General features: G+C 41.8%; 1 protein-coding gene across 1 annotated transcript in view; it reads right to left on the minus strand.

Annotated features, from left to right (window-relative positions):
• The window catches only part of LOC143690475 (anoctamin-2), a 75,721-nt gene extending 60,642 nt beyond the window's left edge, over positions 1 to 15,079 (minus strand). The window contains exons 1-3 of the mRNA XM_077168204.1: positions 15,053 to 15,079; positions 12,918 to 12,992; positions 2,823 to 3,018 (exon numbers count right to left, since the gene is read on the minus strand). Coding sequence (XP_077024319.1) covers positions 2,823 to 3,018; positions 12,918 to 12,992; positions 15,053 to 15,079 — 298 coding nt within the window. The remainder of the gene's footprint in view (positions 1 to 2,822; positions 3,019 to 12,917; positions 12,993 to 15,052) is intronic.
• Positions 15,080 to 16,504: the final 1,425 nt, after the last annotated feature.

A 16,504-nucleotide genomic window follows, 5' to 3' on the forward strand; every position in this document is an offset into this window, starting at 1 on the left:
TGAGAGAGAAACCATGAACTTCATCAGCCTTCTTGAACCAAGGTATCTTTCCTTGGATGCCTTAGATTGGACATTTCTATAGACTTGTTTTAATTGGGACATTTTCTTGGCCTTGGAACTGTAAACTAGCAATTTATTAAATTCCCTTTTTTAAAAGTCATTCTGTTTCTGGTATATTGCATTCCAGCAGCTAGCAAAGTAGAACAGCACCCTACATTCCTGCTTGAGCAACCTGGCAAACATAGCTCCCATCAGATTGCTCCCTTCAGAAGATCCAAAGTGGTGTTGGAGTGGGAGGGAGGGACATGGGACATTTCCCTCTACTCCTGATGCTTCTTCCACGTGAATGGAGTACAGGTCATAGAAATGTCCTGGTACATTCTCCCATCCCTTCATTTCTCCTCTTGGGTGAGAGATGGGGGAATAACTTATCGCACTGCTAAATCTGAAGGCAAACTGGCATTCCTTATCTACCCCTCCTTTGCCCTCAAGGGATGCAGGTGTACTTTACTACTCCAAGTTACAAGCCTTGCAGGCCTTCCCTGTCGACTGCTCCTGCAATGTGGAGAGCAAAGCTGTCTGGGATTTGGTCTTAGGAAGTCTACCTGGCTCTCCTACAAAGCTATATCCTCCAATGTGGCCTCTTTTTTCATTTTTAAAGGGAATATTTTGGCTTCTGTCTGCTTCTGCCTTTGTCTTATTTTTCAACTGGCTCAGTAATCAGGAGAGGAAGACAGGTACTATTTACTGTGTGTGCCATTTTGAAAATGTTGTGTACCCCAGAAAAGTCATGTCCTTTAATCCTGATTCAATATTGTAGGATGGAAACCCTTTTGATTAGATTATCTCTGTGAATATGTGGTGTGCCCAATTGTGGGGGTGGCCTTTTGATTAACCCATTCAGGATGGGTCTTGATTAGTTTACCAGAGTCCTTTAAAAGGAACCCCCAAAGGAAACAGAGACTGAAAGCAATGGAGCCCAGGAGCAAGGGACCAGCAGATGCCAGCCATATGCCTTCCCAGCTGACAGAGCTGTTCCGGACAGCATGAGCTTTTCTTAAATTAAGGCAAACTCTTATGGGTGCCTTAGTTTGGACATTTTCTCAGCCTTAGAACAGTGAACTTGCAACTGAATAAATCCCCTTTATAAAAGCTGATCCATTTCTGGTATATTGCATTCTGGCAGTTTGACAAACTAAAATATTGGGTGCCCTTTTGAACTCCACTAAACACTTTTCCATTGTCTATGACAATAAGCACAGGGTCCTTGCCCTGGCATCCAAAGTCTTCGGCCTTAAAAACAGGTGTCAACAACTCTGTCTGAGCCCAGTTCACCACTACCCTGTGCCCTGGACATGCAACAGTCTCTGGAAGAACCACCAAACTGGGCTTCTCTGGCATCCTAGACATGCTTCAAGTATTCTGTCTTCCATTCTGCTGAGTTGGACTCCTTCTGCTCCTCCAGCATTTAGACCCAAATTTCTATTCATCAATCCAAGCCCAGTCCACGTGCCTATTCTGTGTCTTTCCTGCTCCTGACGGATCAAATCCCTCTCTTCAGTGCAGTGTCTCTCACTCTATTTCTTCTGCAGGGAAACTTCTGCTCCTTTGCCTACTCCCTCCTCTCATGCCAGTGCCTGCATGCATATACTCATTTCTGAGATCTCTAATCAGATACCTCTACCTCCAAGAAGGCTTCCCTGAGTCCCTAAGAGTGTTAGGAGCTCCTTCTAAAGGCTTCCAAAGAATTCCATATATCACTAAATACATTGCTTATTTTTTTTCAAGAAGCTTATGAAGTAATACAGATAACACTAACAAATATGCACACAACCAAAAGAGAGCAGAGACACGACTACAGATGGCACACTGCCTACAGCAGCACAGAAATAGAAGGTAAATGTCCTTGTGCATAGTATAAGAGTAGAGCCTAAGCTGGAAGAAACCACAGAAGCAGCAACTGGAATTAGTGAAGTCTCTCTGGAATCCTCTGGGAAGGATTTCTTAAGAAGGAATTTAGCCTATCCAGTGTTTAGCTTCTATCTGGCCAGTGAACTAAAGGCATCATATCATTAATTCACCTTCCCTCTGTGGTTGATGAGAAGGTGGGCTCCTTTCCCTAGGTCCAGAGGCTGAAATTCAAAGAGGGGCAAGGAACACATCCAGGCCACCCAGACTAAATATGATGAAGAAAGGGTCTTGCTTCTCAGTCCTCTAATGAGCACAACTGCCAAGAAATGGTGCTCAGGCAACAGCAGGTTGCAGCTCAAATGTCATGTCTGAGTATTGAGGCTACAGAATGTTTCTCACTGGCTGGAAGCTTGGGAAGTCTGATATGCCTCTTTGAAGTCTGTTCCTTCATGGGGAATGTGTAGATTTTCTGGGGCTTCTGGCGGAGATAGATAAGACCCTCTTGGGCTCATGTGTCAAGAGGCTTTTCTAAACTTTATAAATGCTGCTGGGAAAACGAGAAGAGTCAAAATACTTGCATTTTTAACAGGAAGTGTTCAATCTGCCTTGTTTCTGTGTTAGGCTAAAAAGAATAGATGCCATGGATTATCCTTAGGGGAGAGTGGATTTCCCCAGTACTATGCACCCACAGGGACCATGACTATTGATCAAGATTGTTGCAGAAAGGATTTTAGCCTCAAGGAGAGGCCCTTGGAGACCCTCCAAGTACAAAACCACTGCACTTCCTCCAATTAAATGCAAGACACAGAGCATCCCGTCTCCCTCCCTTTTTTCATTTTGGGTCATGACCATCAAAAACCTTGCATTCATTGAATTGACCACTTTCACAGGGGCCCAGGTCAAGCGTGTACCAATTTTGGTGAGCCATTTGGCCACAGCACCGTAGATCTCGTCTAGGATGAGGATGACCACGAGGTTGATGATGACCGCCGTGGCTGTCACCGTCGCCCGGACATTGGAGCGTGTGGCCTTGTTGAGGGACAGAGCAGCTGCGGTTGTGATTCGATACACAATCACCCCAAAGACAATCGAGAATGTCAGGGCAATCTGTTCAGGAAAGACAGGAAGAGCTCATGTCAGCGGGCAATTATTGAGCTCCTACTACTCACTCGTCAATAGCACCTCTTGCTACATCAGGTAGTACTCATCTGGAGTTCATCAGTGTGCCTTAAAGGATCCCCAAACCATCTGAAATCTCATGCGGAAGTATACAAACACCCAGGAAGGAGTTCCTTTCACTCCGAAGCTTTTCCTTTACTGTGGAGATAAGATGAACTCTCATTAGACCATGGTAAGTAATACTGGGGAGTGTATTATTAAATGCTGATGGAGAGGACAGGTGTTGAAGGAACTCAGAGAAAGAGGCCTAATAAAGAAGACTCAGTTGACTGAAACAAATTAGAATTTTGCTCTGAGTAGGTCATACACTCATCAGTCCTCTATCATCCCTCCGCCCCTTCCAAGAGTCTTTACTCTGCCACTTTCTTCTTACAACATCCTTATGCTTCGTGGAAATGACCTTCCTTGTTGAAATGGGGAGAGGAGGAAAAACAGGGGGTGTAGGAGAGGAGGGACTGGTGGCCCGGTCAGGGAGAGTGCCTTATTATTATCAGGTTCTATAAAACAGGGAAGTGGGGACCCTAGAGGTCAAGTAGCTCTAAACTTCCCCTTTGAACACAGCAGCAAGGGATTTAGGTATCCAATGATAAACCAAATTCTCCATTTCAAGTAATCTGATAGAAAAATCTGAGAGTGATCTTTGTTTAGTCTGAGGATTGAGAGTCTGAAAGTCTCACTCCTGATTTCTCTCCCATTTTTCTCCTTTGGGCAACTTTTCCTCCTCCACCCCACCAAATTCTAACTCCATCCCTTTTTGTGCTCAAACACCCTCAGTGGCTCCCCATTTCTTCTCATAGAAGGTCCAGTTTAAATTCCACTGTCTCCGCAAAGTATTCCCTGAGTACCCCAGGTCTGCTTGCTCCCCTCTGGGGTGGAGGACTTCATGGAAAATTCGGGGAGAGAAAATGGCAGGTGGTAAGGTTCCCTCTGAAAAAGATAAATTGTCCTGGATGGACATTCCCAAAAGGACAGCAGAAAGGAGAGGAGTAGGGAAGAGGAGGGGAGGGGAGGGGAGAGGAGAGGAGGAGAGGAAGGAGAGGGGTCGGGCTTGGGCAGCGCATCCCGAGCAGTGTGAACGATGCTCTGGTGGACTGTGAATTGCTTACAGATGTGTCAAGGTACAGACATCTTCAGACCGCTGGGGAGTGCGTGGGGGCGCTGAAGGCTAGAGATGTGCTTTTTAACTATTCATATTTTCTCAGTGAGCCATGGTGTGAAAAAGAAGCACTCGGTGAGGGAGGCAGGAAGGCAGCTTCTCTAGGTAGAAGGTGGATATATGTGTGTGTGTGTGTCAGGATGGAGAAGAGGTCATAGGGAAAAACTCTGTGTGGGAGGCAGAGCGGGGGCAGGGAGCCCTGAAACAACAGCTTCCAAGACTGAGGAGGAACGACTACCCCAAGTAGGAAAGCCTGGACATGACATCACCATTCTCCAACAGTGTAGACATTTTCACTTCGCATTCCTCTGGGATTGTCACTGCCAGACAGTATGGGCCTGGAAAATGTGGTGTGAGATTCTTTTCCCCCAAAATCACTTTTGCAGTGAAGGCCAATGATAGAAGCATTGATGAGGCTGGGAGGTTAGGCGTTAAAGAGTGTGTGTGTGTGTGTGTGTGTGTGTGTGTGTGTGTGTGTGTATGTGAGTTGGGGTAGGGGGAGGACTTGGGGTAGGGGGAAACAACAATGGCAAAAACATCCTTTGCTTTGGGACCTTGGAGGTGGGGCACAGAGGAATGAGTAGGGAGGAGATCAGCTCATATTGTCCTTCTGTTAAAGGTCCAGTTACTAAACCAGGGGAGAAAGAACACCCTTCCTTGCTACACAAAGTGTGGTTCAGGGACTGGCTGCTCCAATTAGGCACTTGCTGGAAACACAGAATCTCAAGCATGAGCATGACTCCAGACCTGCTCAGAAACTGCATTTTAACAAGATTCCCATTCAAGTTCAAGAAACACTGCTCTGCTCACTCAGGAAAGCCCCTTTTTCTTTCGTCCTCTTTCCCCCACTGGTGTCACATCCCACACAACCTTCTCTGGCCCTCTAATGCTGCTCTTTGCAATCTTATTTTCTCTAGTCTTGATTATAGCTTCTGAAAGTCTCTTTTGGTGTTTCCCACAAGCACTTCAAGAGTCACAAAATTTTCAGGCTGGGAGAGCTTGGAGAACACCAACCCAGCCCCATGCCCACTTTGCAGATGAGGAAGCATGCATGGAAAAATTAAGTGGTCTGCTCAAGGTCACAGAGCATGGACTATAATCCATCTCCAGGATCATGGTAGGAATCAAAGAATTGTCACCTTTAGGAATCATACACATCCAGCCTTTTGTCTTAGGGATAAGGAAATTGAGGTCTAAAGAGGCAACAACGTGGTTAGCCAAAGGTCTGGAGGAGGCATGACAGAACTGAGATAACAATAGTGATAACAACATCAACAGCCATATAAGCCAGTCTGGAGTCCAGAATCCCATGTGACACTATGAGAGAGATAGAGAGGCAATGAAGTCCTGGAGGGACAGAGTAGTTGCGAAAACTATCACACACACAAGGACAGTAATAGCTTGATGGGCCCACAGGCATCAGTTCATGAACTTCTGGTAGGCTTTGAACAGAGAGCAGGGAGAAACATTGGGACTTTTTCTATGGGAAAGGCTTGGAGCAAAGACTCCAGAGGAGGAAGAACTTTGCAAGAAAGAGAGGAGGAGCAAGTAGAAATGCACAAGGCAGAAGCAACCTCTGCTGAATGGGTGGGATGGTGCCCAGTCTAGGGCATAACAGTAGGTCAATTCAAAACACACCCTACAGACTTTATCACTGGCATAATAAGCTGTCTCTGGCATTTGTTTAATTAATGTCCTCATTCCATCAGTCATAAAATATATGTTGATGATGTACTGGTGTGCCAGTCACAATTCTATTGTCAGACATGTAATGAACAATATAGAAATTCCTGCCCTCTTGGAGTTGATCTTCTAGTGCCGGGAGAGAGACAATAAACTAATAAATAGGTGAAACAGACAGTATATCATATGTGATAAGAAATGTGGTAACAAAGAAGGCTAAAAAGGAAAATAGGAAGTAGGTTGTAATTTAAAACAAGACTAGCAGGAAAGGCCTGGTTGAGAAGTTGACAGAGGAAATCAGAAGGGAATTGGAGAGGCTAACGAGCAAGGGGAGACCTAGAAGGTGGAGAAGCAGGTGCACAGAGAGAAGGAAGGTAAGCATTGTAGGGTAAGGAACTGGCTTCAACACCTCATGAGATGGAACACCATTAGAGTTTTGAGCAGAAGAGTGACATGATTCGATTTAGGTTTTAAAAAGATCTATATGTTGATGATCTGTAGGGGCCAGTGTACAAGCAGGGAGATGAGTTAGGAGGCTATTGCAATAACCCAGGTGGAGCTGATGGTGGCTTGGAGCAGGGTGGGAGTAGTGGAAATGGTGAGAAATTGTTGGATTCTGGATATACTTTGAAGGCAGCATCAACAGGACTTGCTAACAGATTGGAATGAAATGGGAAGGGAAAGGAGTCAAGGGTGACACCCAGATTTTTGGCTACAAGTTCTGGAAGGATACAATGACCATCAATAGAGACAAGTAAGACCAAGGGAGGAGCCTGTTTAGAGGGGACATCAGGGGTAGAGTTTGGGGTTTGTTAACTATGAGGCATTTAAGAGACATCCAAGTGGTTACATAAGTCTGCTGTGCAGGGTAGAGGTCTAGATGAGAGGTAGAAATTTAGTAGTAATCAAGCATGAAGTTGGAGAAAATTAACAACAAAATGAGTGCAGAGAAGTCATACGGTCTGTGTACTGAATGCTAAATCATTCTGCTTATCAAGCAGAAGGTAGGAATTGCTTGAGACATAGAAAGCTTCAGAGATGGAAGAGAGAGAACTCAGGAATGAAATCCTGCTTCACTCCAGGACATCAGAGGTCAGAAGATGTGGAAACAATCTGGAGCGTGTTCCTCTGACCAGCACACTCCTTGTTCTTTCATGTCACAAACAATGTTCTGAACAAAAGTGAACAGGGAAGGAACCGAGTTACAAAAGATCATGAATGGGGAAGGGGCAGGGGACCATGTTGGATGTCCAAAGTTGTGGTATGTTGGTGAGGTTGAGAACCTTTTGTGGCAGGCTAAGATGGTTTTTGGAATCTGGGAGTGGGGGTGGGTAGATGGAATATATTGTATATTTCCCAATATACAAGAGTGAGTAAATTACTGTCTTGGACGTGAGAAGAAAGCACAGATACCGAGCCCTAGAGGAAGGATTTGCCTCTGATAACCCTCGTCCTTATTAAAAAAAAACAAACAACAGAAAGAAAGTTAACTAAAAAAGAAAAGAAATTTTGGCTCAACACTAGGTTTAAAAACAGAGTTCTTTGGGGTCCATCTTGGCCTCTCTCACAGGTGGGGCAGTTGAAAACAATTCTGGGACATTTCTTTGCTCTCATGAAAACATAGAAAACCTCCCTAAATGTTCGGGCACTCCAACATTCCTAAAACCCTCTTAATGCCTGTACTCCTGGCACCTTCTGCCTGACCTTAATCACAGCGGGTGGAGGAGGGAATGAGATGAGAGGTTCTCATTTTGTTGCAGTAAGGACCCTAACTTCATGACAAAAATATACTCTCAGAAAAACTGCCCTGACCCCTTTATCTCGTGCTGCACACCTTGTTCTAAGATAATGCCAATGACAACCCTTTCCTTTAAGAAACTTGCCTTTATCTATTTATTTTTTTGTATGCTGTGTGGTGGGGGTCACATTTCATTTTATTCCTATGTGAGTATCCCGTTATTACAACACCATTTGCTAAATTTTTTTTGGAAGGGAATGCATGGACTGGGAATCGAACCCTGGACTCCCACATGGCAGATGAAAATTCTACCACTGAACTACCCTTGAAGCCCATTAGGAAACCATGCCTTTTTAAAAAATGGAAAAAAAATGGGGAAAAGTTCATGTAAAATAAAGAATTTTAAAAATCTAATAGGTAAGGGAGACATATAATTTATTATCCAATCAGGAATACTTTTGAGAGTAAAAATGGGTGCTATTAAAAATTACCCCAGGTCAACAAGCTTAATCCAGGAGTTGCTTTGACTTCCCAGCCACACACTCACTTAAAAAGGTCTCTGTCCCATTCTGCCACCCTGTTCCTAGGTCCTGACTCACTCATTCTAGTTCCCTGTACTTTTGCTTACAGTCAGGGAGTCCAGACATAGTGAAACGAGTCAATCAGTTTTTGGATCTTATACAAAACCTTGCAATTCAAAATTTGAGGTGAATTAAGGTTGGAAAAGATCAGAAAAGGGAAGAAATAATTACCTGTTATTTATAAACAATATTTTAAAAATTCCACCCTCTCGTCTCATCTTAGGTATCCAGGGAATTAAAAAAAAAATTGTCAACAGAATCACTGACCCAGTTTCCGGAATTTATCCAGTAGTGGTCTAGTGATCTGTTTGTTGATGATGATGGTGATATTGATGATGATGATATAACTTATCTCAAACAATAAAGAAGCTTCTGTTTTCAGTGCTCACCCTACCTGCCCTATTGACGGCATCTCACAGAATTGATAGCCCTCCCCATTTGGGATACTTTCCTGGCTTCCAGGATGCCCCACTCTCTTTCTTTCTGGTTTCTTCTCTTCCTCCCAGTCTTTCACATTTGAGTATCTCAGGGATCAGTCCTTAGACCTTTTCTCTCTCTGTTCCCTGTTAGCAATCTCATGCAATCTCATGACTTCATACGCCTTCTTTATGAGAATAGGTCTCCAGCCTGTGTCTCTCCCCTGAACTCGATTCATATCCATCATAGAGACAACTCCAGAATTCCTCCCCATCTTCGTAAGTGATAGCTTACTTTGGTTGCTCCAGCTAAAAGCCTTAGAGTCATAGGTGACTTCCCTCTGTTTTACCCCACATATCAGATGCTTTCAGATCCATCTTTAAACCAGAACCAGCATCTGGCCACTTTTTACTATCATCAGGCCCAAGCCATCACCACTTCTAACCTCGTGTTATTGCACAAGCGTGTGATCTCCCTCTTTCCATGCCTACTTTGCACCCAGCGCTCCCTCACTACTACAGCCAGAATGATCCCTTTAAAATGTATATCTGTTCATGTCACTCCTCTTCAAAACTCACTACCAGGGGTAATTACCTTACCCAGTGGCCTCTAAGGTCCTACAAACTGGCTTCCCAATATATCTCTGACCTTACGTCCTCTTCCTCATGCTCAAGCCACACTGTACCTGCTCCCTTTCCTCTAATACACCAGGCACCACCTATCCCAGAATGTCAAGACCTTTTCACCTGCTATTCCTTCTGCCTAGAATGTTCCCCCTAGAAAGTGATGCGCTCCTTTACCTCCTCCAGATCCTGCCTAAAATGCCATTTCCTTAACAAGGACTTTTCTGACAAAACTATTTAATAATAAAATCCTACAGTTTTATTAGACAATGCCAAACTGTTTGCAAAGTGTTTTTTTTTTCCAATTTACACTCCCACCAGAACTGTATGAGAGTTTATTCTGATTTACATCTTTATCAATGCTTGGGATTGAGAGACTTTGTAATTACAGCCTATCTGTTGGGTGTATAATGGTATTTCATTGAGGTTTAATTTAGAATTTCTTTGATTACTAATGATACCATGTTCTTCTTCACAGATTTATTGGCCATGTGAATTTTTTCTTTTGTGAATTGCTTGAAAGTTTTTTATGCCTATTTTTTATTGGGTTGTCTGTCTTTTTCCATTGGTATGTAGTCCTTTATAAATTTTAATACAAATCCTCTGTAAGTTATAGGTGTTACAAATATATTCTACCACTGACAACTTATCCTCCCACAGTCTTTATCTCATTTTTTTATGAACATAAACTCTGAATTTTAATATGATCAAATGTACCAATCTTTTGTTATGTTTGTCATTTCTGTGTCTTATTTTAGAAATTCTTCCTTACCCCAAGGTCATAAAATATTTTTCTTAAGTATTTTAAAAGTTCATTTTATTTTTTTTTGCCTATTATTCTGATCTTTAAAACACACCTAGAAAGGGTGTACTGGTGGTTCAGCAGTAGAATGCTCACCTTCCATACAGGAGACCCAGGTTCAATTCCCGGATTCTGTAGACACACACACACACACACAAACACACACCTAGAACCGATGTTTCTGAATGGCGTGAAACAGGATCCAGGTTCGTTATTTTCTATATGGACACTCAACTACCCCAGAAAAATTGATTGAGAAGTTCATCTTTTTCTCCACTTATATGCAGTGCCACTGATTTTGATCCTTGGTTTTCTATTCTGTTCCATTGGCCTAATTATCTATTTCCACAATTTACCACATTGTCCTACTTTTATAGCTTTATAATAAGTTTATATTTGGTAAAGCCACTTAGTACCCCTCATTATTCTTACAGAGAATCTTGACCTTCTTGGCCTTGCATTTCCATGTGAATTTTAGAATCAGCTTATCCAATGGACATTATAAGGACCTTAGAACGCCTTAACTCCATTTTTTGCTCATGTAGTTTATATTGTTATTGTCATATATATTTTAACTCTATCTTACCTTTTAACTGCATGAGACAGTACCATTATTGTTTCCACAGGTTGATACATGGTTGATACAGGTTTTCCCACACATTTACCACTTGAATTGCTCCTCATTCCTTCCTAAAACTATGATCTTCCATAAGGGATCACTTCTGAAGTAAACCCTTAGAATTTCCTTTAGTGAGCAATTCAGTTAACAGTAAATTGTCTATAAATATCTTTACTTTTATCCTGACTTCTACATGATACTTTTCTTGAGTACAGAATTCTGGGCTAGCAATTACTTTCTTTTTTGCAAATGAAGACAATATTTCACTGCATTCTGACTACAAATGTACTATGAGAAATCAATTATCATTCTAACCGCCTTTCTATCGAAGGTTTTTGTTTTTTAATTTCTAGATACTTTTGAGTTTTTTCACTATCAGTCATTTATCTGTTATTCACTACCTAATCTCTTTCTTTTCTTACCAGTAATGCAATTAAGCATATAATAAATCTTTTCACTCTATTTCCCAATCTCTTCATTTCTCCTCCACATTTCCGATCTTTTACATTTTATGTATTGTATTACAGATCATTTCTTCTAACCTGTATTGCAGTTCACAAATTCCCTCTTCATCTGTGTCTAATTTATCGTGAAACATATCCATTTATATGCATATTTTATTTCTAGAGGATTTATTGGGTCTTTTACAAATCTGATACGAGAGAGAGCTCCAATGCTTTAGTCTTTGCTATACATACCCATAGGTTCCTTCTCTTCTTGTATAATTGTTATTTTTGACTGTGTCTTTTTCATTGCCCTTGAAAAAAATGATTTGGGGGGAATTTCTGAAACATTGCACAAATATGCCCTTCTACAGATTTTGTATATATTCTGCTGTGTGCTTGGAAGCACTAACAGTCCTGGGCCAGTTTCACAGCTTGAGATTTTCTGATCCATTTATGTAATGAGCCAAGCTATAAATCCACAATGGGGAATATTCAGTGGTCACTTCTTGTCAGAGACAGTATTTTCTTTTCCTTTTTCTCCCTGTTTTACTTAGCACCATAATAATTTTCTCTGCAGTCCCCTAAGTGAGGAGGAGGTAGATTTAGTTCTGTTTCATCTTGATTCTGAGAATATAGGCCTCTGGAGTCTCAATTTAACTTGGTGAGGACTTGTTGTTAGAATCCCCACCCTGATTTCTATCTTCCTTGCCCCCATAAAACCACCAAAACCAAAGCCCAAATTTGTCAAGATGGGAAGTGCCCTCAAAGTAAAAGCAGCACTAATGCTTGTTTCTTTGGTTCCCACTTTCCCTTAAGAAGCTTTAAGAAGAATGAAAAAATAAACTTATCCAATATTTTTTGCTCTCTTCAGCAAGACAGGGTGGTCTAAGGTCCTAACTCACCACTAGTGTAGGTAGAAGTCTAGTTTACTTGATTATTTACCTAGCTATTGTTTGTAAACTCCTTGAGGGAAACTATTATTTTGTCTGGTCTGTTTTTCCAGTGCTAAAAATAGTGTCAAATGCACACTCATTAAATATTTCTTGAATGAATGAATTGACCCTCCTACTGGTTCTGAGAGAACAATATGTACATTTCAAGAGGCTTGGAAATGCTAATTAAACTTCACATCATTCCAGCTTGACACACTTAATTCACCAAATATTCTTGAATAAATTCTACATGTCTTGTTAAGCAATGAGAGGAAAGCAAATTTAGACTTCTAAATTCTGGCAAGGTACCCAAAACTCTGCATTTCATCTGTAAAAATGAGTTGAATTAGATGCTGTCTAAGTTTCCTTGACTTTTTTTTTTTCAGACTAGGACACGGTCCCTGTCTTTAATTAACAGTGATGATGATAGTGGTCAAGTTTTTTTCTCCCTCAATGTGGAACAAAACATCTTATAACCCATCCCCTAGAAATTCCAACTTCAAATGTCAGTAGCCAAGGCTGAGAAGATGAAGTCCCTTCTACTCCATTCTTTCTGGAAAGATGGATCCCCTTTCTATAGTTCATTGAAGGTCACTGACATCTCAAGGTCTGTAGGAGGGAATCATATTCCTCTCTTCCGGTGACTGACACCAGCAATGGTGTCATAAAACCCATCAGATAAGATCCTACCCCTCTATACACAACTGTGACCTCATCTTTATAGGTCTCACTTTATTGTCATAGCTTAAGAGACCAGAACACCCACTGCATTCACACAATAGGATCTACATGCCTACAGTCACAGGCAGGTGGTCTCTCAAGGAAATTACCATGAACAAGATGGAGGTGAAGTTCATCAAGTAGCCTGGGAAACGATCTTTCCAGTTCAGCTTATCTTCATCATCCTGGGGAGAAACAGAAAAGAAGAGATAATCAGAGGGCACAAATATCAGATATCCATCTGTTCTCAATATTGCCTATTCATTTACTATCAACATTGCATAAATTTGCATATCGTTAATCATCTGTCACTCTATATGGATATTTTTCTAGTCTTTGATGCCTGACCCTCCAAATCAGCAATATACTTCCTAATTTTGTGAGTTCATGATAAACTGACATAGCCTGGAAAGTCTATAGTGAAAGGATAAGACATTTTGGGCTGAAGTTCTAGTTCAAGCACTTATCAGCTGTGTGATTGTGGATGCATCTCTTAATATTTATGATCCTAAATTTTTTCATCTGTAAAATGCACCCAGTAGTGACACCTGCCCTGCCTACTGCACAGGACAGTTTTGTTTATTTGGTTTGGTTTTAATAAGAAACATGTGAACATGGTAAAGCAAAAGGCAGCTGACATATGCAACCCAACCAGAGAACAGCGTCTTATAAATAAATCATTCTTTAAATAAAACATCAACCACTGATTTTAAATCCTAATAATTGTATTAATTACCCATGATTTCTGTTTTTCAAAGAACCTGCATGTGGTATCATTTGTTTTCTCAAAAATAAGTACATGCTTTCCTTGTCACAAATGCAGGCATTTTGAGGCATAAGTTAAGTGAACGACACTAAGTTATTTTGGCAGAGGGCACTACCTATTTCCCCCACCATGCCACAGACAGGGTCCATTTCATCCAGGCAGTTCTCCTGGGAGCCATGTCACTGACCAAAAACTTCCTTCAGCCTTCAGCGTGCTGAGAACCCTTGTTTGGGTTTTTTTTTAGATACATGGTCTGGGAATTGAACCTGGATCTCCTGCATGGAAGGCGAGAATTCTACCACTGAACTACCCGTGCACTCAGAACCCTTGATTGGTAGGTGATGCCAACAACGTATCAGTGGCTAAAATCTCTGCCAACTCTCTCTCTATAAGCCCAACCCTGCATATATACTCATTATCCTCCCCCTATGTGGGACATGACTTTCAGGGATGAAAGTCTCCCTGGCAAGGTGGGACATAACTCCCAGGGATGAGCCTGTCCCTGGCATCATGGGATTGACCAGAAGGGGAAAAGAAATGTAACAAAATAAGGTTTCAGTGGCTAAGAGGTTTCAAATAGAGAAGAGAGGTCATTTTGGAGGGTACTCTTCTGTAAGCTTCAGCCAGATATTACAAATTGCCATGATATGCCAAGGTGCAACCAATAGCATTCCTGAAAATCTTAAAGAAAATCCAGGGCTCTATCTAAGACTTTATAAAAGTTTTACTTATTAAGTTTATTTTTCAGAAACTTAAAACCTCCAAATTGTTCCTATGCCAGATAAGCCCTGAAACTTAGGGGTACCTGTCACTCCCAGAATGTCAATCAGTTGCATTTCCGTACCCTGTAATATCAACACCCCTTTTCAACATGATGAAATTTGAAGGGTTATTGCCCAAATATCCCTGAAGATTGAGAGAATGATCAAATGAGAGGGAGGAGTTGTAATAGAGAACTTAGGGTTTATAACAAATGATATGACTACTGAATCACTATATGGATATTTCTTTTTAGTTTCTAATGTATTAGAAGAGCCAGAGGAAATATCTGAAATTGTAGAACTGCAACCCATACTATACTTTGAAATTGCTTTATAACTACTTGTTAAACTCTACTTTGAAATTTCTCACTTTTCTGTGTATTTGTTATATTTTGCAATAAAAAAGTTTTGTTTTGTTTTTTTTAAAAAAAAGGCCCTGTCAACTAATTGCCTTAAAGTTTTAGTCCAGGCACTTGATTTCTCCAAATTGCAATTCTATAAAAATAGGATTGAAAAGGGATCCTGCCTACCTTACAAGGCTGCCATGAAGCCCTTCAGAGCCATGTTTGTGAAAGTGCTGTGGAAATGGCAGCACACTCTATGTGTGGAAGGTAGGGTCCTCCTGCATTTCTGCAATGTGTCTGAATCAAGAATCAGTGAGGGAACCTCTCAGGCACCCGTATTTTCTTCTCTTCACCACTGATATTTCAGAACCTACCTGATTTGGCCCTAGCAACAGTGCCATCTAGCCTTTGAAAGCTTGTACTGTAGGCTTCAGGCCTTATTCAGCGGAACATCTTTCTAAAAACCTTCTATCCCCACTGTGTGTAGACCTTGGTGCCAGGCATGGGGGGGAGCTGGAAGAAAGTTGCTGTGGTCACTGCCCTTGGGGCTCCCATCCAATGGGACAGAGATGACACTCACACATCACAAAGATTTAGGAACCACCCGTCAGTTTGGGAGGGAGGGTTATGTGTCTCCATCTCTAGCCTGTGGGGAACTGAGGAAAGGAAGGATGTATTTTTCTCATGGCATGCCTGGAGCTGAGCACTGGGTTGAGCTGGCATACTAAGCGGTGGTGGAATTGAGCGTGGAGGTAGAATTCATTCAGTCATTAGCACTTTCATTTACTGGTGATGTAAACAAGGGACTTTTTCGTGGCAGGATCAGTTCCTGAAACTCCCAGCCCAGCAGATTTTCCACCCTAGAATGAGAACAATGTGGATGCCAGGTTGTCACCATTCGGAATAGTTAGGAATATATAAATCCATGTCTAATGGGACTGGAACAAGACTCATTCATATTCTTCTAGATTAGGCCAAACCCCAAGAGGGAGTAACATTTCCTTTGTTTTCATTCTTAGTTTCACCCACACTAATGGCATTTTCCTGTAAGACTGTGATGAAGAAAACTGCAAATGTGTGGGTGGTGGATGAGAAATGCCCAGTTAGGGGTGTGGGCTGCCTGGCTGCAGGGGGGTCTTCCTGAGACCTCTCAAACTACAGTTAAGGTATGGATGACGCTCTGGTTCTTTTCCTATTCTCTGGCCCAGAGGTGGGTTTTTCCCTAAACTCTGGCAAATCAGGTGTGTTCTGAAATATCCATGGTGAGTAGGGAAGAGAAAACTCTGGTCATATGTGTTGTTCCTTTCCAGTGGGAGTCCCTGAGGACAGAGCAAGGCGAGGGGTTTAGAAATAGCAATCAGAAGGGTGAGATCGGGCTCAGAGTGGCCCTCCGAGCAGAACTAGACAATCCTGAAAGAAAAGAGGGGAAGGGAAGAATGAGCCAAGAGCAGGAAAATGGCACAAGATGAAAGGGTCTCAAGGAAAGAAGTGCAATTATATCAGATGACTATCTGAGATTGTTTGGGTTCAGGTTTCCTGCCAGGTCACTGTCCAGCTCCCTCTGTCCAGATCAAGGGGGATGAGTGCTCTTCGGACCAACCTGCAGTGACAACTCTGGGGACTCAGTGAGAAGAAGGCCACCACGGACACAGTGAACAGTTTTTCAGAGCTAAATGTGATGAGAAGAGCAGCATTACTAATTTGCATAAAAATAAAATATAATTGAAAAGTAACTGAATTGGATGTCCTTTCAAAGCAACTATTTTAAAGAAAAATAATTTTGATGTTTGTTGAAAAAACGTCCCCTCCTGTTTGCATTGATGAGT

The sequence above is a fragment of the Tamandua tetradactyla genome, chromosome 7 (assembly GCF_023851605.1).
Source record: "Tamandua tetradactyla isolate mTamTet1 chromosome 7, mTamTet1.pri, whole genome shotgun sequence".
Taxonomy (NCBI): domain Eukaryota; kingdom Metazoa; phylum Chordata; class Mammalia; order Pilosa; family Myrmecophagidae; genus Tamandua; species Tamandua tetradactyla.